Below are 27620 nucleotides of genomic sequence, written 5' to 3' on the forward strand. Positions count from 1 at the left end.
CACATCACACCACACCACACAACACATCACACCCAGCCACACAACACCACACATCACACCACACCACACACCACACCCAGCCACACCACACCACACATCACACCCAGCCACACAACACCACACATCACACCCAGCCACACCACACCACACATCACACCCAGCCACACCACACCACACATCACACCCAGCCACACCACACATCACAGCCCACACATCACACCCACACACACACATCACACCAATCCACCCCACACACCACACCCAGCCACACCACACCACACATTACACCCAGCCACACATCACACCCAGCCACACCACACCACACATCACACCCAGCCACACCACACACCACACCCAGCCACACCACACATCACACCCAGCCACACCACACATCACACCCAGCCACACCACACTACACATCACACCCAGCCACACCACACATCACACCCAGCCACACCACACCACACATCACACCCAGCCACACCACACCACACATCACACCCAGCCACACCACACCACACACCTCACCCAGCCACACCACACCACACACCTCACCCAGCCACACCCCACGATACATCACACCCACCGTGCCACATAACACACATCACACCCAGCCACACCACACCACACCACACATCACACCCAGCCACACCACACCACACCACACATCACACCACACCACACATCACACCCAGCCACACCACACCACACATCACACCCAGCCACACCACACCACACATCACACCCAGCCACACCACACCACACATCACACCCAGCCACACCACACCACACATCACACCCAGCCACACCACAACACACATCACACACAGCCACACATCACACACACCACACCACACATCACACACAGCCACACCACACCACACATCACACCCAGCCACACCACACCACACACACCACACAACTCACACACCACACCACACATCACACCCAGCCACACCACAACACACATCACACACAGCCACACATCACACACAGCCACACCAAACCACACATCACACCCACACACACCACCCCACACACCACACCACACATCACACCCAGCCAAACCACACCACACCACATATCATACCAAGCCACACCACACCACACTTCACACCCAGCCAAACCACACCACACCACATATCATACCAAGCCACACCAAACCACACATCACACCCACACACACCACACCACACACCACACCACACATCACACCCAGCCAAACCACACCACACCACACATCACACCCAGCCACACCACACCACACTTCACACCCAGCCACACCACACCACACACCACCCAGACACACCACACCACACATCACACCCAGCCACACCACACCACACATCACACCCAGCCACACCACACCACACATCACACCCAGCCACACCACACCACACATCACACCCAGCCACACCACACCACACACCACAACACACACCACACCCAGTCACACCACACCACACCACACATCACACACAGCCACACCACACCACACATCACACCCAGCCACACCACACCACACAACACACCCAGACACACCACACCACACATCACACCCAGCCACACCACACCATGTATCACACCCAGCCACACCACACACCTCACCCAGCCACACCACACCACACACCTCACCCAGCCACACCACACCACACACCTCACCCAGCCACACCACACCACACACCTCACCCAGCCACACCACACCACACACCTCACCCAGCCACACCACACATCACACCCACCGTGCCACATAACACACATCACACCCAGCCACACCACACCCATCCACACCACATCACACCCAGCCACACCACACCCAGCCACACCACACATGACACCCAGCCACACCACACATAACACCCAGCCACACTACACCACACCCATCCGCACCACACCACACACCACACCCAGCCACACCACACACCACACATCACACCCAGCCACATCACATCACACCCAGCCACACCACACCCAGCCACACCACACACCACACATCACACCCAGCCACACCACACACCACACATCACACCCAGCCACACCACATCACACCCAGCCACACCACACCACACATCACACCCAGCCACACCACACCACACACCACACCCAGCCACACCACATATCACACCCAGCCCTACCACATCACATGTCACACCCAGCCACACCACACCACACATCACACCCAGCCACACCACACCACACACCACACCCAGCCACACCACACTACACATTACACCCAGCCACATCACACCACACACCACACCCAGCCACACCACACCACACCATGCACCACACCCAGCCACACCACACTACACATTACACCCAGCCACACCACACTACACATTACACCCAGCCACACCACACCACACACCACAGCCACCCACACCACACTACACATTACACCCAGCCACACCACACTACACACCACACCCAGCCACACCACACCACACACCTCACACAACCACACCACACCACACCACACCACACCACACCACACACCACACCCAACCACACCACACCACACAACACACCAAACCACACCACACCACAACCCACACCACACCACACCACACACCACAGCCCCAGCCACACCACACCACACCACACCCAGCCACACCACACTACACATTACACCCAGCCACCCACACCACACACCACAACCAGCCACACCACACATTACACCCAGCCACACCACACACCCAGCCACACCACACCACACACCCAGCCACACCACACCACACACCCAGCCACACCACACCACACACCCAGCCACACCACACCACACACCCAGCCACACCACACCACACATCACACCCAGCCACACCACACCACACATCACACCCAGCCACACCACACTACACACCACACCCAGCCACACCACACTACACACCACACTACTCACCACACCCAGCCACACCACACATCACACCCAGCCACACCACACCATACACCACACCTAGCCACACCACATTACACACCACACCCAGCCACAGCACACTACACACCACACCACACCACACATCACACCCAGCCGTACCACACACCACACATTACACCCAGCCACACCACACCACACCACACATCACACCCAGCCACACCACACCACACACCACACCCAGCCACACCACACCACACATCACACCCAGCCACACCACACCACATTACACCCAGCCACACCACACCACACACCACACCCAGCCACACCACACTACACACCACATCCAGCCACACCACACTACACACCACACCACACACCACACCCAGCCACACCACATCACAAACACTGCTCTCTCGTGAACTGTGCATGCTCAGACCAGCAGGCGTAGACCTGTACAGTCTCACAAAGCTTTTTAACCGTAATTATAAGTTACTGGAAGCCTGAATCAGACATACAGTACCACTACTACCATCCTCGCTGTTTCTAGACTGACACTCTGTATGAGTTGTATTTATAATTTATGTACAGTGTCGTTCTAGAAACAGCGAGGATGATGGTACTGTATGTCTGATTCAGCCTTCCAGCAACTCTTAATGTTTTAAAAAGCTTTGTGAGACTGTACAGGGCTACATTTACTGGTCTGAACATGCACAGTTCACGAGAGACCAGTGTTTGTAAACAAAAGCGCCAGCTGTTGAAGATGGGACACCAAATAACACAACACCGGGTGCCTTCAATACCATGGCATTCTCACAAACGAATATGGAATATCAAATTTGAGGCAGTGAGTAATCATTTTTTGGGCAAAGTTAAATGATTTTTCTCTTTGATATATTGATTTTTGAGTCTAACATAAAAAAATTACCTAGTGTTTTAATGCTGATGATCTAAGTATGAAATCTCTTCACCGAATATATTTCATACCCTGAAGATTTTTCATGCAACACCGGGCACCCGGGCCACACATGGTCAGTAGGGAGGAGACAGGTTTTTTTTCTGAGGGGCAGAAAAAAGTAGTGATTATCGCTAGTTTGGTTACAAAAGTAACGAAGATATCGATATATATTTAAATAAGTAGCGGATGGCTGATAACCTGATTTTGTTATCAGTGATAACTTACCGCGATAACGCCCAGCTATGACTATACCACACATCACATGCAGTCACACCATACCACACATCACACCACATATCACATCTAGCCACACCACATCACACCTCACATCCAGCCACACCATGTTCCACATCACATCCAGTCACACCACACATCACATCCAACTACACCACACCCAACATCACACCACACTACACCACACCACATCACCCAATCACACCAAACACATTACATCAAGCCTCACATCTACAGCCTACACCACATCACACCACGCCACAAGTCGTGACTAGCCACACATCACACCCAACCACACAACACAAAGCCACACTACATTCCACAGTCCCCACACAACATAAAACATCACTCAACCACACCACACCACATATCATACCCAGCAACACACAACACACCACACCCAACCACAGTGTACATCACATCACACCACACCCAGCCACACCACTCCACACATCACACCCAGTGACCCCACACCCAGGGATGGGCAGTATTGCGATACATGTATCAGCGATAAATATCGATCCATACTTTTGTACTGGTATCGATATTGCCTTGCTATCAATCAAAGTATTGTTATGTCAGTATCGCTAAGGCCATTTCCTTAGAATGTATGAAAAATAAACGATACAGCGATACATTAACCCGGTAGGTGCGGGGATCATGTATCTTAAAGGCCCCCCTAAGCGAATTAATGAGAAAAAATCATCACTCACGCAAACCATTTCATAATATATAGTACCAACGCATTTGTGATCAGTTTACGCATCCTCATTTTGCGGGGTTTATATCATGGTAAAAATTTGGCCCATCGCTGGTACACGGTAAAGCCACAAATTTGGCCCGTCGCTGCTACAGGGTTAATATAACCAATTTAAAATTAGAGCTAACAGTTATGAATTGCAAAATAATCCATCATCACTTAATTTCTTATTGACAATTAACATTTTTTGTTTAACGTAATATTTACAAGTATGTCATACATTTACAGTGTGTACCTTTATTTTTCATACTGTGAAAATAAGTAAGAACAGTTTTATTCATGTTTTGTCTGTATGTCACTTCCCCAAACAATGCATGCCAATGCACGTCACTTTCTCTGAATAGACACCATATACATATTAGTGGGACATTTTCTTGCAATAAAATATTGTTGATGCTGTACTGGCGATACATGTACTGGTATCAGTATCATTCAAATACAGTCAAGTCGCGTATGACGTGGATTCGTAAGGCGCGGTTTCCTATGACGCGGTATGGTTTCAGAACCGTATGTTCAGATCACGCGGGTAAAACCATCTATGATGCGGTTTGTGGTCTCCCCTGGGGTGCGTTTGAGAGAGCGACTCGGGCCGCACCAGGCACCCAGACCTCCCAGAACCCTCTATGAAATGCTTTTGTGCGCCTCTCAGTTAAGCCTCGTCATTGCTATGGTAACGGTGTCTCATTGGCAGCAGAATGGTGCCCGCTGATCTTCCTGACGATGTTTACTAGCTGTTCTGGCAGCAAAACGGCATCCGCTGATCTTCCTGACGACGTTTAAACATGCATCTCTAGCTGTCCTGGCCAACGAACTCCTTGCAACAGAGGATGAAAAGGAAGCTGCAGTGGTTATGGTGGCACAGAGAGGTGAAATGTTTGTTTGGGCCGCCATATTTGCTGATGACGTCATCACAGCACGGAGGCTCTCCAAACCAGGCTGGAGCGGGCGGTCCAAGTTGGCAACTCGTGCTGCTGCGTCACGCTTTTGCAAGCACCCAGGGCGGTCCCAGCAAGCCTGTTGGGAAACCCAGGGGCAAGATTCACCCACATATGTGAGCGCAGGTGGGATAAATAGTGGCTAGCCAGTACAAAATTGTATTTTCCCCATGCCTACCGAGTGAAAAAGTGGATGTTGGCAGTGGCCGAGTGGATAAGGTGGTGAGCGTGGGGTCGGACTGAACAACATAAAAAGGCAGATAATGCCTACCAGTGCACTCAGCTAGAATGAACACACACACACACACACACACACACACACACACACACAAAAAAAAAAAAAAGTATGGGTGGGGCAAAATGGCAAGGGCCAGAACCAAATTGTATTTTCTCCATAGGTTTAGTTATTCCAATGACACGGTTTCTTATGGCGCAGCCATTGCTCAGAACCAATTAACTGCGCCATACACAACTCGACTGTACGTACCTACAAAGAATCGATATATCAATATCGCTTTAGGTAATTTTCTATTACCAACACAGTCAAACCTCGGTTTACGAGTGCCTTAGTCTACGAGTGTTTTGATTTATGAGCAAAAAACCCCCACAAAAAATGCCTTGGTTTACGAAGTGACTTGGTATACGAGCATCCTCTTTGTTCCTTTTTTTTTTTTGTCACCACCCCCCAAGTGGGGACACGGGCTATATGGAGGCCGTCATGGTCATGTGCGTACATCCTCAATGTGACGGCTCATGAAGGGGAAGGGAGGATGCTGATACACAGACTCTATCGGCTTATGTCAGCCTAGCAAACCAAGTTGGTCTTTCGACGAGGATTGGCGTGTCTCTTTGTACAAGTCAAAAACGTTACCGTGGGTTCCCTTTGTTTGCTGCAAGAGGAGAGTGCTCAGAGCAGAAAACAATGGGAAGAGAGCCTCAGTTAGGGCTGCCACCTTGATCTAAAACAAATAAGGAATGCAACATCCCATCCTCCCATACAGAACGAATCCAATTTTAAGGAACGGTTGGCAACTCTAAAATTTCTCAAGCCTGCCATGACTGACAGCCGCTGCCCACTGCTGATGAAGGTAAGAGGATGGTGGGAGAGACGTTATGACACGTATTGTACACGTATTTCAGGACGACCCTTGACAAACATAATTTTATAGACTGAACATAATTTTATACACCGAAAAATATGCTCACTACATTTTTAAATCTGAATTTTATCTGCCTAACCATACAGACAGGCAAATACGGAATAAATGGCATTCCATATTTTAAGGAAAGGGTGACAAGTTTGCAACCCTAAGGCGTCACCTGGTGGTACATGGCCTTCTTGAACGACCCCCCATTCTTGAGACTTTTTTTTCATCTCCCTCCAGTAATCCGCCACAGTGTTCTATCTTGTCCATATGATTAGATGAACCAACACTATTTCTCATTTTGTCACTCATTAACCCTTTCCTCGTGCACGGGACGGGACGCGACTATCCCCTCAGGCGCAGTCAGGCAGCCCAGTGGGGGGTCTCTTTTAACCTCTGTATCACAAAAAATATTCATCACAGCTAAAAAACAAAAACACCATTGGAAAGAGGAGGCCCAGATCTATAGGAGTCGGTTATGTATGCCTCTCTTGCGAACGTACATGCACGTTCAGGGAGTGTTGAATGTTAACACTTACGTCGGTGTGTGCGGGATGATCAGCCATATTGAGAGAACTGAGGACATCTCTCCTTCAGATTCTGGCAAGGGAGTATTGCCAACAGCAATATTTACAACTATTTGGTCAAAGAATCAGTCAGGTGATAGGTGAAGCTATGCAACAATGCCGCTATATTGGGCAAGAACATCCACCAGTTACTTGTCCGTAGATTTGCCAGGCTGGGCTGATATGATTTTCCACCAAATTTAGTGGAGAACCCACTCAATTGGCAATCCTGTGTTGTGAGAATTAGTGTTGGAACACTTTCATACGCGGGAGATTTGAGTGTGGGTGGAGCTCACAGTGAGCGTTGAGCACCGCCAGCAAATACACCTAATGCTCGCTGCGAGCATTTAGCAATGAAAGGGTTAAGGTTAACACGTGTTAATTTAGTCACAGTTACGGGATCTAGAGTTCATAAGGAGTATTTCACTAGCTACTTTGCATCACTGAATGCAATGGAGTTTCTTAAAACGTATTTTTTCTCTACAAAATATTGACAAATGGCATCGTTTAAATATCTTCTTTCTAACAATGACGATGTTTTCATACCGGGAAGTTCTTATTTATCATACAGTCATGCTTTAAAATGGTCTGTGGTGCAACAGTAACACAACAGTAACCTCGTGAACTCTATGTCCACCCCCACCTGGCAGGGTTACCCACAGGAAGCTCAGGAAATGGTCATCGCCATAGGCCTATGGAGGTGCGGCCAGCAAGACAGTGGCTGTACCCAGCCCCGCCATGGCTTGCACAGGACCCCCGATTCTTGCCAAGAATTGAGGGGAATTCTTTAAAATCTGACACAACAGAACAAGAAACGCAAGAATTTTACAAGATTTGGGGTTAATTCTTGCTCGGTCAAGGGTAATTCTTGACCGCCAAATGATGGCTCTAGTCTCAGTCCGAGTTGTAAACTCGTAGATATAGCATCCGTGCACTCGTGTCATGTTTTCAGCAGTACAATGTGAGTTCTTTGTGCTTTAACAATGTCCCCCAGAAAGATGGTTAAAAGGGATGGTGGTGCAAAGAAGAAAACAGGAACGGTGGATGCTATGCTCACAACAGGAATGGGGGGCGAGCCTCAGCATCTTGCATGCCCTGGACGTGACTTTTTTTTTTTTTTTTTTTTTACAACAAAGGAGACAGCTCAAGGGCACAAAAAAAAAGGAAACAATAATAAAAAAAAAAGCCCGCTACTCGCTGCCCCTAAAAAGAATCAAAAGAGGTGGCCGAAAGATAGGTCAATTATGGGAGGAGAGGTGTCGTGATACCTTCCTCTTGAAAGAGTTCAAGTCGTAGGCAGGAGGAAATACAGATGAAGGAAGATTGTTCCAGAGTTTACCAGCGTGAGGGATGAAAGAGTGAAGATGCTGGTTAACTCTTGCATAAGGGGTTTCGACAGTATAGGGATGAGCATGAGTAGAAAGTCGTGTGCAGCGGGGCCACGGGAGGGGGGAGGCATGCAGTTAGCAAGTTCAGAAGAGCAGTCAGCGTGGAAATATCGATAGAAGATAGAAAGAGAGGCAACATCGCGACGGAATTTAAGAGGTAGAAGACTATCAGTAGGAGGAGGAGAGCTGATGAGACGAAGAGCCTTAGACTCCACTCTGTCCAGAAGAGCTGTGTGGGTGGAGCCTTCCCACACGTGAGATGCATACTCCATACGAGGGCGGACAAGGCCCCGGTATATGGATAGCAACTGTACGGGGGAGAAGAACTGGCGGAGACGATACAGAACGCCCAACCTCGAGGAAGCTGATTTAGCGAGAGAGGAGATATAAAGTTTCCAGTTGAGATTTTGAGTTAAGGATAGACCGAGGATGTTTAGTGTTGAAGATGGTGATAGCTGAGTGTTGTCGAAGAATGGGGGATAGGTGTTTGGAAGATTGTGTCGAGTTGATAGGTGGAGAAATTGAGTTTTTGAGGCATTGAAGGACACATGGTTCCTTCTGCCCCAATCGGAAATGATAGCAAGGTCTGAGGTTAAGCGTTCTGCAGCCTCCAGTCTGGAGTCGTGTACTTCCTGTTGTGTTGGTCTTCTATTGAAAGAAGTTGAATAATGCAGAGTGGAGTCATTGGCGTATGAGTGGACAGGACAGTTTGTTATGGAAAGAAGATCATTGATGAATAACAGGAAGAGAGTGGGTGATAGGATAGAGCCCTGTGGAACACCACTGTTGATAGGTTTAGGGGAAGAACAGTGACCGTCTACCACCGCAGAGATAGAACGGCCGGAAAGGAAACTGGAAATAAAGGAACAGAGAGAGGGATAGAATCCGAAAGACGGCAGTTTAGAAAGCAAAGACTTGTGCCAGACTCTATCGAAGGCTTTCGATATGTCTAGCGCAACAGAGAAAGTTTCACCCAAACGGCTGAGAGGATGACCAAGAGTCAGTTAAGAGAGCAAGAAGATCACCAGTAGAACGCCCCTTGCGGAACCCATACTGGCGATCAGATAGAAGGTTAGAAGTGGAAAGGTGCTTTTGAATCTTTCGGTTAAGGATTGATTCAAAAGCTTTAGATATACAAGAAAGTAAAGCTATAGGGCGGTAGTTTGAGGGATTGGAACGGTCACCATTCTTAGGCACAGGCTGTACAAAGGCATACTTCCAGCAGGAAGGAAAGGTAGATGTTGATAGGCAGAGACGAAAGAGTTTGACCAGGCAGGGTGTCAGCATGGAAGCACAGTTTTTAAGGACAATAGGAGGCACTCCATCAGGTCCATAAGCCTTCTGAGAGTTGAGGCCAGAGAGGGCATAGAAAACATCATTTGGAAGAATCTTAATAACAGGCATAAAGGAGTCAGAGGGGGGATGAGTAGGAGGAATGTGCCCAGAATCGTCCAGGGTGGAGTTCTTACCGAAAGTTTGAGTGAAGAGTTCAGCTTTAGAGACAGATGAGACGGCAGTGCTGCCGTCAGGGTTAAGGAGAGGAGGGAAAGAGGAAGAAGTGAAATTGGAGGAGATATTTTTGGCTAGATGCCAGAAGTCTCGGGAAGAATTAGAAGAAGCAAGGTGTTGACATTTTCTATTGATAAAAGAAGTTTTGGTAAGTCGGAGAATAGATTTGGCATGATTCCGGGCTGAAATGTAAAGGTCAAAGTTAGCAGGAGTTCGAAGGCTCTGGAACCTTTTGTGAGCTGCCTCTCTTATCTTTAATAGCATGAGAACAAGCATGATTAAACCATGGCTTCTTAGCATGAGGAGTAGAGAAAGTACATGGAATGTATGCCTCCATTCCAGAGACGATCACCTCTGAAATGCGCTGAGCACACACAGAGGGGTCTCTCTTCTGGAAGCAGTAATCATTCCATGGGAAATCGGAAAAGTATATCCTCAGGTCGTCCCACCGAGCTGAAGCAAAATGCCAGAAGCATCGCCTCTTCGGTGGGTCCAGAGGATGTACAGGAGTGATAGGACAGGATACAGAAATAAGGTTATGATCGGAGGAGCCCAACGGAGAGAACAGTTTGACAGAGTAAGCAGAAGGAGGAGAGGTAAGGAAGAGGTCTAGAATGTTGGGCCTGTCTCCAAGATGGTCAGGAATATGTGTAGGGTGCTGAACCAACTGCTCTAGGTCGTTGAGGAGAGTAAAGTTGTAGGCTCGTTCACCAGGCTGGTCAGTGAAAGAGGATGAAAGCCAAAGCTGGTGGTGAACATTGAAATCTCCCAAGATGGAGATTTCAGCAAAGGGAGAGTGAGTCAAGATGTGCTCCACTTTAAAATTCAAATAGTCAAAGAATTTTACATAATTAGTAGAATTAGGTGAAAGATAAACAGCACAGATGTGTTAAGTAATAGAATGACCATGAAGTCTTAGCCAGATGGTGGAAAATTCAGAGGAGTCAAGGTCGTGGGCACGAGAGCAAGTGATGTTGTTGCGCACGTAGGCGCAACATCCAGCTCTGGATTGGATAGAGACAGTAGGAGGGAGCATAGTAGAGGTTGCTGTCAGTAGCCTCAGAAACCTGTGTTTCGGTGAGGAAGTGAAGGTGAGGTTTAGAGGAGGAGAGATGGTGTTCCACAGAATGAAAATTAGAACAAAGACCACAAATGTTGCAGAAATTGATAAGGAGGAGGTTCGAGGAGTCATCAGTTCACCTTCAAGTTGGCAGCCAGAAGGGGAGTTCTCCCTTGGGGAGTTTATGGTCCCCCCCCCAGGTGGGGACTCTGAGGCAGTGTTATTTTTCGCCATTTTGAATTTTGAATTTTGGGAAAAGGTGTGTGTGTTGTGTGAAATGTAGTGTGGTGTAGAAAGAGAGAGGAACTGTCTTTAGAGAGCATGCTGAACTACTCTCTGGTGTTGATGAAACAAAAGGGAAACGGTTAGTGAGGACATGGGAAGGGTCTTTGAAGGGCTTCAACACCCTCCTCGCTTCCCATATATCCTCACCGGGAGTAGCTCACGCCCGTTCGGTAGGTGTCTTCCTACTTCCTCCCGTTTCCCCTCCATCTTGGACGACATGTCGGGTTAGTTTCACGTTGGTGGTCAAATGTAGTTTCGGTGCCTCGAGAATAGGGAAACTGCGGCTGATAAACCTCGGGGCGAAGCCTACCCCTCGAGCGTAGCTAGCAGTTGCGGGAGTCTCCGTAACAACCCAAACACATTGATTTGTGTTTCATATTATTTATCATTGCTATTTGTTACTAAAATTACTTTAATTCTGTAAAAAATAACATGTATTTCATTTTTATATATATTTTTTTTGAGATATGGGATGCATTAATGGGATTTACATTAATTTCAATTGGGAAATTCATTTTGGTTTACGAGTGTTTTGATATGAGAGTAATATTCCGGAAAGAATTAAACTCGTAAACTGAGGTTTGACTGTATATTGATATCGCTGTAGACAATTCCACACCACACATCACACCAAGCCACATGACACCACAAAACACAACTCCCAGTCACACCAACTCACACATCACACCCAGCCACACCACTTACCAGTGTTGTGCGCACTACCTGCTAAAAGTAGTGGCACTACCGTTACCACTACTTCAGTCAAATTGTAGTGGCACTACCGCTACAGCTACTTTATTCTAAATGTAATGCACTGCCGCTACTACTGCCGCTACCGATACTTGTGAACAATAAGTACTGAAGAAACATAATTCTTTTTTATACATATTGCCACGTTCCACGTCCTTGATAAAGTACTGAGTAAGTCACTTTAAACGTCCTCTTGCCATAGCCACAATGTTTGGAGTAAAACGGCCAGTGTGATATTACCTTTCAATGTAGCGTGCGTGACGCCGATGGTATGTTAACATGACCCGTACCTGTCAAAGCAGCGCGAAACTCGGGTGATAATGCGCGAAAGTCGGGATGGTAAGAATTTAGGACTAACCGCGAAACTCGTGGATCGCGAAACTCGGGTAGCGCGAAACTCGAGAGGGTGCTGTAATCACTTACTGATACCTTACAAGGTGTGTCCATGGCAGGGAAAGGCAGGAGTACACTTTCTTGACATTTATTGCGCCAAGCAGGAGGATACTGTACGTCTAACTCTCTTTATTGCTACCCAAACACTGTCCCATGCCTCAAAGCGGGCGACTGAGACCGTGACTGACAAGAGTGACAGGCCGCGGCTCAGCCCACTGAACTGTACACGTTTCATTCACTTTTCATCACGTACGTAGTTGGTCCACCCTGAGTAGCGAGTATTAACTAGCCCTGCCTAAAAATGCAGCACCGCTACCGTTTTTGCCGCTCTTCCTAAAAAAGAGTGCCACTACCCCTACAGCTACTAAAAAAGTAGCTTCGCTACGTAGCGGTGCTACTAGTAGTGCCAGTACGCCCAGCACTGCCACTTACTCACATCACACCTCACACCAAACTTAGCCACACCACACCACACATCAGCTCAGGCCATACCACACATTATACACAACCACACTACACTACACATCACACCATACCTCTCACCACACCCAGTCACACCACCACATTACACCCAGTCACACCACACCACACATCATGCCAAGCAACACCACACCACACCACACTAAGCCTTATACCAAGTCACATCATACCTCACACCAAACCCAATCACACAACACCACACACCACACCCAGCCACGCCACACCACACACCAACCCAACCACACCAGACCAGACAAAACTACCCTCCTATGGATCCTATCCCTCTCTCTGTACTTTTAGATCCAGTTTTCTTTCCAACCAATCTATCTCTGCTGTGGTTGATGGTCACTGTTCTTCCCCAAGGCCTAAAACTATGAGCAGTGGTGTCCCGCAGTTCTATCTCCCACTCTCCTTCTGTGGTTCATTAATCATCTTACAAAAACAAAGTGTCCCATCCATTCCTACACAGACTGGTCAGTTACCTGTTTATATTCATTATGCATCTGTTTTTTATTACTCTATCACAATTTAATGGTCTCGTTTTAATGTAAGCTCATTATATTCAGTTTTTAAGATCTAAGTTCTGTCACATCTAATGATGACGTTGCAGAAAAAACATTATCTCTTGTCCAAAGATAATCTTCCAAATTGGCAAAATCTGCCTTGCAAAAGCTCTTGAGTCCAAGGCCACCTGATATGATGTAACCTGTACAGGGCTTAATATGGATAAATCATTAGTCCCAAAGGATTCTGGATGACCATTACTGCTCATATAGCTGAACATGGTTTAATGTTGTACTAAATTTTTTAAAGGAATCCAAAAATCATGCCGAATTTGCAATATTTGCATTGAGAAAAACGGGATATGTAGAAATTCAATGCTAGTGGCTGCGTAATTGTTGAAAACAGAATGGGGTTCTACAAAACTTATGCCCAGGTTGTTAGACATATACCCATAATTTCTTCCTTTCTTCACGTGTTCCCTAAGAGGATCTGAAGAGAAACACCTCGTCCACCACAAAATTCTTACCGGTCCTACGGTCAGGGCCTGTATTATTAGGGCTGGCCATTATCTTGGAAAAAATCTTGCAGATAAGAGCAGGATCAAAACCGAATCATCAGCATCATAGATTGCCACCCAACAACAAATAAAACTTACATATGAATGAAAAAATAGATGTAATCACCTTTTCCATAGCTGATGAAATTTCTCCGAGGGTGGCCCTGGCACGCGCAGCCACCACAGCAGCAGCCAAGAGGTTTCCTGTGCCCTGAGCAGCAGATTCCACGTCAGCTAGTGATGACTCCACAGCTTGTGCATCACGGCTTGCCCGTATCTGTTGCAATGGGGGCTGGTGTTATGAACATTTTTATTTACTTATTGTTTTTTCTTTGGCATGGGAGGCAAAACAACATGAATCATAATAATTATTGAAACAGCCTGCAACACACTGACCCAACAAAAGTAGGTTGAGGAGAAGACCACAAGACAAAAGATCTAAGTTGGTTAGCGAGGTGTCTTGACACTCCTGTCTTGAAAGAGTTTAAGTTGTAGATTGGGGAAAAACATGTAGAAATGTGGTTGCAGAGTTCACAAGTAAAAGAGACTAAGGGATAGAATTACTGGATAACTCTTGCTTTTGACACTAGATATGACTGGGAGGGATGGAAGAATGCAGTAAGTAAGCTCAAAAGAGCAGTGATAAACTATGGCAAGGAATGCCTTTCAAAAGTTGGTCAAATTCTTTCATCTCTGCCTGCAAACATCTATCTTTCCATCCTGCTGGAAGTACTCCTACATACATCCTGTACCTCAGAAAGCTGACTGCTCTATCCCTTCACACTATCATCCTACAGCTTTACTGTCTTGTCTTTTTAAAGTTTTGAAACAATTCTAAACAAATAATGTCTTGAGCATTAATCAACTTCCAACAATCTCTCTGATCACCAGAACATATTTCACAAGGAGAATTCTACTGGTGATCTTGATTTCCTAACTCACTCCTGGTCATTCTCACTTAGTCGTTTTGGTGATATTTTTGCTGTTTTCTTAGATAATCTTGAACACATGACAGTCTGACACAAATCTTTGCTTTTCAAACTACCCTCACATGGATTATATCTAAACTATCCTCCAATGGATCATCTCTCTCCTACTCTGAACTTTCATCTACAGTTATCTTTCAGTTGGATCTATTTGGCTGTATTTACCTATTTGTATTTACTTATTTGTAGTATACAGGGCCTGAGCTCAAGCTCAGTCAGTCCTGTCTTCCAATCCATATTTGTCCAGTTTTTTCCTTCATTTTATGGACGGTGCTCGCTTCAACAATGTCTATGCTGAGTCCATTCCATGTACCCACACCCCTGTATGGAAAACTGAACTCCTGTAGGTCTTTTAAACAAGTCTCCTTTCTCAATTTCTTGCTGTGTCCTCTTAGTTGCCTCCTCCCTTCCATTTCGATTAAATCATTTCCATCCAACACGTCCATTCCACTCCTATTCCAGTACAATGCTATCAGGTCTTCTCTTTCTCTTCTTTCTTCCAGTGTTGGTAAGCCCAGTTCCTCTAATCTAGTCTTGTATGACAGACGATAGTTCTGGTACCACAAGAGTTGCAATCCTTTGAATCCTTTCAAGTTTCCGTATGTCCTTTTTCTTGTGTGGTGACCAGACAACTGCCAGATACTCTAACCTTGGCCTAATCAATGTTGTTATTATTTTCTTCATCATGTCCCCATCCAAGTAGTGAAATGCCTCTCTAATATTTTGCAACAGACGATACGGTTCTCCGAATACCTTGTTTCTGTGCTTCTCAGGTGTCAGTGTATCTTGTATTATGATTCCTGCATCTTTTTCTTCCTTCACAGTGTTGATGACTGTCCCTCCCATCTTATACTATACTATACTATACTATACTATACTATATATATATATATATATATATATATATATATATATATATATATATATATATATATATATATATATATATATATATATATATATATATATATTTTTTTTTTTTTTACTCTTTCCCATTTTCACTGTGTACCAATTCTTTTTATTGAGCTCCATTTCCCATTTTTTACTCCATTTAAGTATCTCATTTAAATCTTTAGGCACTTCATTACAACCATCCTCATCTCTTATTTTTCTAAGCAGTGTGTGTATGTGTGTGTGTGTGTGTGTGTGTGTGTGTGTGTGTGTATTTACCTATTTGTATTTACCTATTTGTAGTCTACCGGGCCTGAGTTAAGCTCTAATAGTCCCGTCTCAATATCTACATTCATGTAGCCTTTCCTTCGTTTATTGGACACTGCTCGCCTCCACCACCTCTTCCTGCAATCTGTTCCATGTATTAACCTAGTTGTATTTACCTAGTTGTAGTTTTACAGGGCCTGGGCTTACACTCGTGTGGTCCTGTCTCCGTATCTGTATTTGTCCAACTTTTCCTTAAAGCTTTGCACACTCTTCGCCGATACTACATCCTCATTTAGTCTGTTCCAAACCTCTATATTTCTTTGCAGGAAGCTATATTTCTTTATGTCTCTCAAGCATCTTCCTTTCCTCAATTTTTTACTGTGTCCTCTTGTGTTCCTGGTGTTTATTCCTTCTTTTAGTAGTAACTCCTCGTTGTCTACTTCTTCCATTTTGCTCAATAATTTATAAATTTGTATTAGGTCTCTCTTTTCTCTTTTTTGTTCTAGTGTTGGTAAGTCCATTTCCTTTAGTCTTCTTCATATGTCAGTCCCTCCAGCTCTGGAACAATTTTTGTTGCCATCCTTTGTATTCTTTCTATTTTTTTTTTTTTGTTTCTTCTTATGGTGAGACCACACCACATCCGCATTTTTCAATTTTGGCCTAATTATAGTGGCTATTATCTTTTTCATCATATCCTTATCCATGTAGTGGAATGCTAATCCTATATTTCTCACCATGTTGTACATATCATCGAATATCCGATTAACATGACTCTGGCTGTTGATCATCTTGTATTGTCACTCCCAGATCTCTCTCCTCGTGTACTTTCTTTAATGTTTCACCATCTCCCATTTTATGTGTCCATTTTGGTCTCCCTTCACTCTTTCCCATTTCCATTACATGACATTTCTTCACATTGAATTCCATCTCATTTAATACTCCAATGCCAAATCTTGTTCTGGTCATCTAGCAGAATTTCAGTCTTTACTGTTTCTTATATGTCGTCGCAGTTTTGCATCATCTGCACAGGCTCATATAACTGTTTACTCCATCCGGCATATCATTTACATATACTTGGAAAAGTATTGGTGCCAATACCGATCCCTGGGGCACTCCACTCTCTACAATTCTCCATTTCGATTTCATGTCCTTTACCACTGTTCTCATCTCTCTTCCCCTTAGGTAGCTTTCCATCCAGTTCATCATTTTCCCTTACAATCATCCTCTATTCTCCAGCTTTCATAGCAGTCTTGTACGTGGAACTTTGTCAAATGCCTTCTTCAGGTCCTAGTAAATGCAATCAACCCATCTGTCCCTTTCCTGTATTTTGTCTGTCACTCTTTAGTAAAAGCTCAGTAAGTTTGTTACACATGAGCGCCCTTTTCTGAAGCAATATTGTTTACTTGTGATTATATTATTGTTGCGAAGACGACCATTCCCCTGTCGATAGCTGAAACAAGCTGGTGCGGAGGCAGCCATTCCCACCTCCTTTATGGCCGTGCCGACGAGGAAACGAGCATTATCCCCTCCAGGAGTCACGTGAGGGCATGCGGCCAGCTGATTGGAGGCGGCACGAGGTGTAGATGGAGCCGGAGACGTCGGCGAGAGGCAGTCTACTCTACCCCGCCCATCCAAGAGGAAGTCGAGTCTACCCTCGGGATCCGTGAGGAAGGAGTCGCCTCGCACCACCCTGCTTCTGCCCTTCTACAGAAGCTGTTTGTGAGCCTCCGTGTGCCCTTCAAGTGATCTCTCCGTGGGATACCAAGCGCCCGGAGATCGAGCCACGGATAGGCGGTAGGGTATTTGTACAGACGATCAGGAATACACACAGGAAAATACAGGAACACAGTGTTTATTTACCCAGCGGCGTCGGAAGTGCGAGTCACTGGTCAGTGTGTCACTGGGGGTACTAGTCCGTCACCACCGCCACACACAACGAATCCGTGGCTGGCCAAGGGAGGCTAGGAGGTACGCAAGACTGGTAACAAGGCGGGTTGCATATCATTGTGCTCTTCTAGAAATCTCGTCCATTAATTCTTTATCATTTTTTCACATATTTTACACACTACACTGGTCAATGATACTGGTCTGTAGTTCAGGGGTTCTTGCTTCTTTCCACTTTTGTATATGGAGACCACTCCGGCCCTCCGCCACTCCTTTGGCACTTCGCCAGTTGTTATTGAGCATTTAACCCTTTCATTGCTAAACGCTCGCAGCGAGCGTAAGGCGTATTTGCTGGTGGCGCTAAATGCTCGCTGCGAGCTCCACCCGCACTCAAATCTCTCGCGTATGAAAGTGTTCCAACACTAATTCTCATAATACATGATTGCCAATTGAGTGGGTTCTTCACTAAATTTGGTGGAAAATCATATCAGCCCAGCCCGGCAAATCTATGGACGAGTAACTGTTGGATGTTCTTGCCCAATATAGCAGCATTTTTGCATAGCTTCACCTATCACCTGACTGATTCTTTGACCAAATAGTTGTAAATATTGCAGCTGACAATACTCCCTTGCCAGAGTCTCAAGGAGAGATGTCCACAGTTCTCTCAATATGGCTGATCATCCCGCACGCACGGACGTAAGTGTTAACATTCAACACTCCCTAAACGTGCATGTACGTTCGCAAGAGAGGCATACATAACCAACTCCTATAGATTTGGACCTCCTCTTTCCAATGGTGTTTTCGGGTTTTAGCTGTGATGAATAGTTTTTGAGATATAGAGGTTAAAAGAGACCCCCCATTGGGCTGCCTGACTGCGCCTGAGGGGATAGTCGCGTCCGCACCACGCGCAAGGAAAGGGTTAATGATATTTTTCAATTTTGGCCTAATTATAGTGGTTATTATCTTTTTCATCATATCCTTATCCATGTAGTGGAATGCTAATCCTATATTTTACCATGTTATCATTTCCATTACATGACATTTCTTCACATTGAATTCCATCTCATTTAATACTCCAATGCCAAATCTTGTTCTGGTCATCTTGCAGAATTTCACAGTCTTTACTGTTTCCAACAAGCTCATTTCTACATTCATTCAATATATACTAACCTGAGACTCCATCCACTCCTACTGCTTTCCTCTCTTCCAGTTCCCCCATCATTTTATATATCTCCTCTCTATTTACTATGACTTCTTCCATATGCACATTTAATTTATTTTCTTGTGTTTTGTTGAATTTTGTTTCTTTTGTAAAAACTTGCTGGAACTTTTTGTTTAGTAGCTCAGTCATGTCTTTAGGATCTTCGATTATCATATTCCGTCACTCAATCTTTCTATTTTTACCCTTGGTTTGATCTTTCCAGTTATGAATCTATAAAACAGTTTAGGTTGTTCCTTGCACTTTTCTGCAATATCCTTTTCATATCCCTTCTCTTCTTCTCTCCTTATTTTCAAGTATTAATTTCTCGCTACCTTAAAATCTTCTTTATTCCTTCGGTTTTTATTTCTTTTCAATCTTTTCCATCTTTTGTCTCTTTTTTCTTTTGCCTTAGCACATTTTGCATTAACCCCTTCAACACGAGGACGCGTACACTGCGTCCTTGCGTGCCCCGTACCACATCCGAGGAGGTGCATACTGCGTCCTGGCTTGCTTTAGCCAATATACGAGTTATTTTATCTCTATATTTATGCTTACATCTCAAAATTATGAATTAATTTATGTTTCTTTATGTGCACCATTTAATTCTGCATGTTTTCATATATAATACATGATGATTATGTTGAGTTTATGGCTGAAAACTTGTTATATTTAATAGCGACATTTGAAATTTGGCACGCACGGTGATCTCGGATACGGCGCAGGGCACTGTTTTGGCCCGGCCGTAGTGAAGGGGTTAAACCAGTCCTTTTTTCCTTTTTCTTTAGGTTTATATTCTGGTACAAATTTCATAACTACTGATTTATACGCCGCCATGAAAATATCATACTTTTCTTGCACTTCAATTGTTCTCTTTAACTCATCCCAGTCCAGCTCTCCATAGTATTTCCTGAGGTTTTCCGCATCTGCCTTCCTATAGTTTAACCTGTTTCTTTTATATGATTCATCCCCTTCACTTCCTTCCTCCTCAGTTTCCATCTCTATGATCATGTGGTCACTCTTACCCAGGGTGCATCCACACCTTAATCCATTCATCAAGTGCATTTCCTTTGTTAACACCAGGTCCAGTCTCGCCGGTTCGTCTTCACTTCTATATCTTGTGTTTTCCTTCACCCATTGCATCATCAAGTTTTCCATCGTCAATCTTAAAAACCTTTCCCCCCATGCCGTATCACTACCTCCACTTTCAAACATCTCTCAGTTTACCTCTTTACAATTAAAATCACCAACTAATAGTACTCTTTTGTTTGCCTTGAGTATTCTACTTAAACTCTGGATGGTATCTTCAATCATGATTTCATATTCTTCTTTACTCCATGAGCTAGTTCTTGGTGGTACATGCGTTGTTGTAATCGTCATCCTTTCTCTGTTTTTGTTCTCCAGATTTACACTCACTATTTCTGCCTCTCCTTCTCCATATACTACTGATTTTACTAATAACTCCTTTCTCGTCATTATCATCACTCTTCCACCACCTTTGCCCATTCTATCTTTCCTCCATACATTGTAGTTGTTATCAAACACTATTTGGATGTCTTCATTTAGTTTAGTTTCTGCTAAGCATACTATCTTGGGCTCCTTTTCCTGTAGGTAGTCTTGTAGTTCCAGCTTACTAAATATTATCCCGTCTACATTCGTATACATCACATTTAATCCCTCATTAGTTTCACTCTTGTCTAGCTTCTGCTCTCTTTCGGTTTTTCCCTTACGTACCATTTCTTGACTTGATCTCCCAGAACTCTCCAAAAAAATACCTCTTTTTTCCTCTTCAGATCTTACTTTATTTCTTTCTTTTGCCTCTGCTAAAAGTTCATTCCATTTCTTCCTTTCTTCTTCATTTGTATTTTTATTTATATATATTTCCTTGCATCCTTCTATTTCACTTAACTTAGTTGTTCTGTACAATATTTCTTCTGTTGCCTTCTGCGATCTTAATCTTAATTTAACTGGTCTTGTTTTCCCTTCCACATAGGGGCCCATCCTATAGATTTCCTCCACCTCCTCCTTAAGGTTTTGCATTTTTCATCATTTAAATTCTGAAGTAAGTCTTTTACCAATTTCAATTCTTCCTTTTCCCTTGTAGGTTTGTATGTTATATTCTTTTCCTTCATGCCAAATATTACTACACTCTTTTTATCTGCCACAGCTCTTACTAATTCTTTGTTTTTCTTCAAAGCCTTAACCACCTCTTCCTCTACGTTTTCCTTGTCTCCTTTCAATTGCTGTTTGATCACTTCTTTGAGGACTACATTTGCTCTTTCATTTTCCACCTTCCAAGTCTTTATTTCCCCCAGCACTTCCTCTTTGACCCGTTGTTCCTCCTTGTTCACTATCTTCTTCAGATTCTCATTTTCCTTTCTTACCACTCCTAGTCCTTCCTTCATTGATTTTTCATATTTTGCCAATTTCTCCTTCAGCTTTTCATTTTCTTGAATCAGTTTCTTCTCATTTTCCTCTAGATTGTGAGCCCATGATCTGAGGTCCCTTTGTTGTGATCTGTTCTGTACCTCCTCTTCATCCCTGCTTTTCACTTAACCAATCCACTTATCCAGTCTCCTTTCTATAAGCAAAATTCTTTTGTAAATAGCCAACTCTTTACTTGTGAATCTTTCATGATCCAGTTCTTCTTCTCCTCGGTGTTATCCACTCCAAATCATCCTCCCTCGCACTCATCTTACAACCAGTCAGTAAAAGTAGACAGGAACCACAGTGAACATCACCCAGCTCCCTTGTAAATACTACCACTAGGCCACGTTGGGCCTAGCATTAACACTTTTGGTCTTATCATTGTTGTTATTATTTTCTTCATCATTTCTTTGTCCATAAAATGAAATGATACCCTTATATTTTACACAATCCTGTAGGTTTCTCCAAACAGCTTGTTTATGTGCTTATTCTGGGGATAGTGTGTCTTGCATCGTTACTCCCAAATCTTTTTCTTCATGTACCACCTTTCAGTTTTCTTCTCCCATCCTGTATGTTTTCCTTGATCTTTTTTTCACTTTTGCCCATTTCCATAACATGGCATTTGTTTGCATTAAATTCGATCTCCCATAACTGGCTCCATCTGTACACTCTATCCAGGTCTTTTTGCAGCTCTTCACAGTCTTCCTCCATCTTCACTTTTCTTATTAACTTCGCATCATTTGCAAAAAGGCTCATATAACTTTTTATACCCTTTGGCATATCATTTATATATATTATGAACATAATTGGTGCCAGAACTGAGCCTTGAGGAACTCCACCCTCTACTGTCCTCCAATTTGATTTTTCCTCCCTAATCACTGTCCTCATTTCTCTTCCCGTTAAGTAATCCTTCATCCACTCGATAACCCTTCCGCCCATTCCTCCCCATTTTTGTAGTTTCCAGATTAACCTTTTGTGCAGAAACTTGTCAAGAGCTTTTTTCAAATTGAGATATACACACTCAGCCAATCCTTCTCTCTCTTGCACCGTCTATTGCTCTTGAGTAGAAACATAGTAAGTCAGTGACACGCGATTTCCCTTTTCTAATTCCAAACTGTCCTTCATTTATCATGTTTTCCTTTTCTAAATGTTTGACCAATTTTTTTTTATTATACTTTCACAAATCTTGCACATTACACTTGTCAAAGCGACTGGTCTATAATTTAGTGGTTCATTTTTGTCTCCACTTTTACAAATTGGTACAATGTCCACTCTCTTCCACTCTTTAGGGTAGGCGGTGGCCGAAGTGGATGACCCACATTCCCACATTACGCGGGCTCACGCGGGTTGTTGAATCAATCTCCTCACCTCACCTTTTGCCGAACCATGAAAACTACCCACCTGACGTCCCCCATCATGGGTCCACCCACCACCCATCAACCCGGACTCTAGGTTAAGCCGCACATGGTTTTCTGGGTCAAGGGGAGCATGCAGGATGATGCAGAAACACTTTTCCTCACTTTTCTAACGCGCACTTCCATCAGGCCCCACCTGAGTAGGCCATTTGAACCATCAGGCCCCCACTGAGAAGAGCCTCATCGCTGCCTAGGCAATAGGCAAAAAAATCAAAGGGCACTTTTCCTGTATTTAAAGAGCATGTTATTATGTCAAAAAGTGGGTCCAATAATTAATTTCTACACTCTTTTAGCACTTGTCCCGAGATTCATCCGGTCCCATAGCTTTCCTTCTATCTAAGGTTTTCATCAGCTGTATCAGTTCTCCTTTCTCAACCTTTACATGATTTAGTTTCCCTTCATTGCAATTTCAAGACCCCAGTCAAAGTCGGTTTCTTTCGTAAACACTTTATGAAAATTCTTATTTAATATTTCTGCAATTTCTTCATCCTTTTCGTAGAATACATTTTTTTTCTTTTAGCCTTCCCACACCTTCATTTCTTTTTAACTTCCCATTTACGAATTTATAAAACATTTTTGTTTCTTCCTTATATTAAAAAAAAAAAAATTAAATTTAGCTTCCTCCTCTCTCCTTATTTACACATATTCATTTCTTGCTTTTTTATATTTGTCCCTATTGTTCTTATTTGGTCTTTTCTTTAAATTCCTCCATGCCTTATTTCTATTTCTTTGTGCTGTTTCACACCTCCATCCAAACCATGTTTTCTCTCCTTTAGTTTTTACTGTGTAGTATGGAACATATATCTCTATTCCACTGTTGTAAATATTCATAAAAAAGTCCTATTTCTCTTCATATCGGTCCAGTCTACCCCAGCGAAGAAAGTCTTGAGTCCAGAGTAATCTGCCTTTGCGTAGTTTTTTCCTTTTTTCCTTACATGCCTCATCTTGATATTCACATCCTTCCTTAGTTTTCATCTCTAATAGCTCATGGTCACTCTTTCCTAAGGGGCACTCATAACTGACTTCTTCATATAACTCAACATTTTTTGTGAAAATTAGGTCTAGTCTTGATGGTTCGTCATCCCCTCTCAGCCTTGTTTCTCCTTTAACCCACTGCGTCAATAGTTTACTTCCCCAGGCATTTTCTCCACCCTCCGTTGCATAATCTTCTCATTTCCTCATCATCATCATTTCATCGACGCCTGCTCCTAGGAGCTCCCACCGGGGCAGAAGAGCTTCCAACTTTCTCTATCCAGACACTCCCTCCTTGCCTGCTCAGTTTCTCAAAGATCTTTCCCCTCTCTCCCTAACGTACTCTTGCACCCTATCCCTCCATTTCACTGGAAGTCATCCTCAAGCATTCCCTCCTTCTATCTCACTCACATGCACCCTTCTGGTCATCTTACTCTCCTCCATTCGCTCCATGTGGCCAAACCACTTTAAAGTCTGTCGCTTCACTTCTTCCCTTCACCTCCGTGACACATTCCAAAACGCTCGTACACACTTTCATTACTCATTCCATCCATTCTACTCACACCACAAGCACTCCTCAAATAACTCATTTCCACTGCCTGCACTCTAGACCTCTGACTTTCATTCCAGGCCCACGTTTCACTTGCATATGTGAGGGTTGGTACTATTATTGTATTTCTCAGATCCCTCTTTACCTCCATGCTCACACTTCTGCCATTCATGATTCGTCCCAAAGGTCATACCACCCTTCTTCCTTGCAATGCCCTTTCTCTTATCTCTCCCTCCGTACCACCCTGCTTACACATAACTGATCCAAGGTACTTAAACTCATTGACCTCCTCCATTTCTTCACCATTCAAAATTATTTTGCATTCTTTTTCACATTCAATTCCCACTCTATATGGGCATACAAAATCTACAACCTCACTTCTACTTCGCTCACAAACCCTCACTTTACTTTTGTTGACATTTACTTTCAGCTTTCTCCTTTTACAGACACTATCAAAAACACTGACCAAATTTTGTAGGTCACTTTCATTTTCTGCAATGAGCACTGTGTCATCAGCAAACAGTATCGAATTCAGTACCCACTTCCTTCCCTCATCGAACAGTCTTACTCCAACTTCCCCAACTTTGCCCTTCATTTCTCTAATAACACCATCCATATAAATAATGAATAACCATGGTGACATGACACACCCTTGTCTTAAGCCCACTTTTATCTCAAAATGTTCACTTGTTTCTCCGGTAATTCTGACACATGCAGATGCATCCTCATAGAAAGACTTTATTGCATTAAGTAGTTTTCTACCCAAATCATAAACCTTTAAAACATCCCACAATGCAATCCAATCGACTCTGTCATAAGCTTTTTCCAAATCCATGAAGGCAGCGTGTAGTTTCTTTCCTTTTGCTATTATTTTTTCTACTACCATCCTGAAGGCAAATATCTGATCCACACATCCCCTTCCCTTCCTGAAGCCTCCTTGTTCTTCACTGATTTTCTCTTCTGTAAGTCTTTGCACCCTCTCTGTTATGACTTTTCCATATACCTTTCCGGGTATACTCAGGAGACTTATGCCTCTATAGCTCCCACATTCTCCTCTCCTGCCCTTCCCCTTGTAAACTGGGACAATGATGGCTTTTGTCCAGTCTGCTGGCACCCCCCCCCCCCCCCCTCCCATGCTACTTCACATATCTTGACCATCCATTTAACAACTACATCTCCTCCACACTTCAACATTTCTGCTGTGATTCCATCAATTCCTGCTGCCTTCCCATTTCACCTTTTTGCAATTGAAATCATCTGTTAATATTACCTTTCTACTATTTTTTATTTTGTCTGTCAGTGCTCGTACTGTATCTTCCAGCATAGTGTTATATCTTACTTCATTCCAACTTCTGGTTTTAGGGGGACACCCATGCTAGCTCCTGCACCTTTTTGTATCCAGGAGTTTCTTGTATGGATGGATGGATGGTATAGATTCAGGATGGGATGGAGAAAGCAATGAAAGCGTGTATGAGCGTTTGGTATGGGTGCGACAGCAAAAGGAGTGGAGTGGTGGAGTGGGTGAAGCGTGGTGCACTGAAATAGTTTGGACACATGATGAGAATGGGGGAGAATGAATTTGTGAAGAGAGTGTATGAGGGAAGAATTGAGGGAAGGGGTGTCAGGGGAAGACCACCTGTGAAGTGGATCAATAGGGTGAGTGAGTATTGGAGCGAGAGAGTTGGAAGTAGCAGGATTGAATGTGCCGAGAGGGAGTGCCAAAACAGGGAGAGGTGGAGACACTTCTGCCGCGGCCACCCCCTGGAGGGACGTTCCAGTGAAGGAGCAGGGCGTTGGAGATATAGATAGATAGATGGATAAAGCTTCCTGTACAGTACTCAACAACTTAATCTACAGCAATAGGCTTACCTGTTTCAATTTGTTGATCTGCTTCATGCGAACTTCTTCATTGTCAATTGTCAGAACATCCACTGATTCCTCCTTCTCAAGCCGGTATTTGTTGACTCCCACGATGACCTCTGAGTATGAAAAAAAAAAAATAATAATCTCTCTCTCTCTCTCTCTAACTAAATTTAACTGCTCGGGTGGAGAATAGCAGGGTGTGGAAATTCCCATCATCTGCTGTCCCTCCAAGATATATACTGTACTTCCCAACAAAATATCTCTGCCGCGCTGCAACCAAGGGACTTCTACTTCCTTTTATCATGTAGATGAATGATTGAAGGTGAAAAAGCACTATAACTATTGTGTTTTTTGTCTGAAATTGCCACACAGGGCATTGATGAAGAACACCTATTTTGCCAAAATTTGTCAACATGGCACACGCACTGCAAGCAGAAAATCACCCTCTAGCCCGTCCTTTAGGGGTTAAAGATAATATAAAACTCATAGCCTAAAAAGTAAGATTGAAGAGTTCAGACATCTTGCTTCTACAAAAAAAATTGATGTAATTGCTATAACAGAAGCATTCATTGACACCTCATATATTAATTTAGTTTCAGAATACAATACAGATGGCTACAGCCTTTTCCACAACAACTGCATTAATCGCAGAGGTGGTGGTGTCGCCATTTACGTCATAGGCTCTTTGCAATCCACTCACAGATCAAGAGAAAATAATGCTGAACATTTGTGTGTGAGCAAATACTGTAAAAAATAATTTTAATATATCTGT

General features: G+C 44.1%; 1 protein-coding gene across 1 annotated transcript in view; it reads right to left on the minus strand.

Annotated features, from left to right (window-relative positions):
* Positions 1–27064, minus strand: part of LOC127005270 (methylmalonyl-CoA mutase, mitochondrial-like) — a 65161-nt gene extending 38097 nt beyond the window's left edge. Inside the window, exons 1-2 of the mRNA XM_050874063.1 lie at positions 26855–27064; positions 14523–14672 (exon numbers count right to left, since the gene is read on the minus strand). Coding sequence (XP_050730020.1) covers positions 14523–14672; positions 26855–27064 — 360 coding nt within the window. The remainder of the gene's footprint in view (positions 1–14522; positions 14673–26854) is intronic.
* Positions 27065–27620: the final 556 nt, after the last annotated feature.

This window comes from Eriocheir sinensis, chromosome 29 (assembly GCF_024679095.1).
Source record: "Eriocheir sinensis breed Jianghai 21 chromosome 29, ASM2467909v1, whole genome shotgun sequence".
NCBI lineage: Eukaryota > Metazoa > Arthropoda > Malacostraca > Decapoda > Varunidae > Eriocheir > Eriocheir sinensis.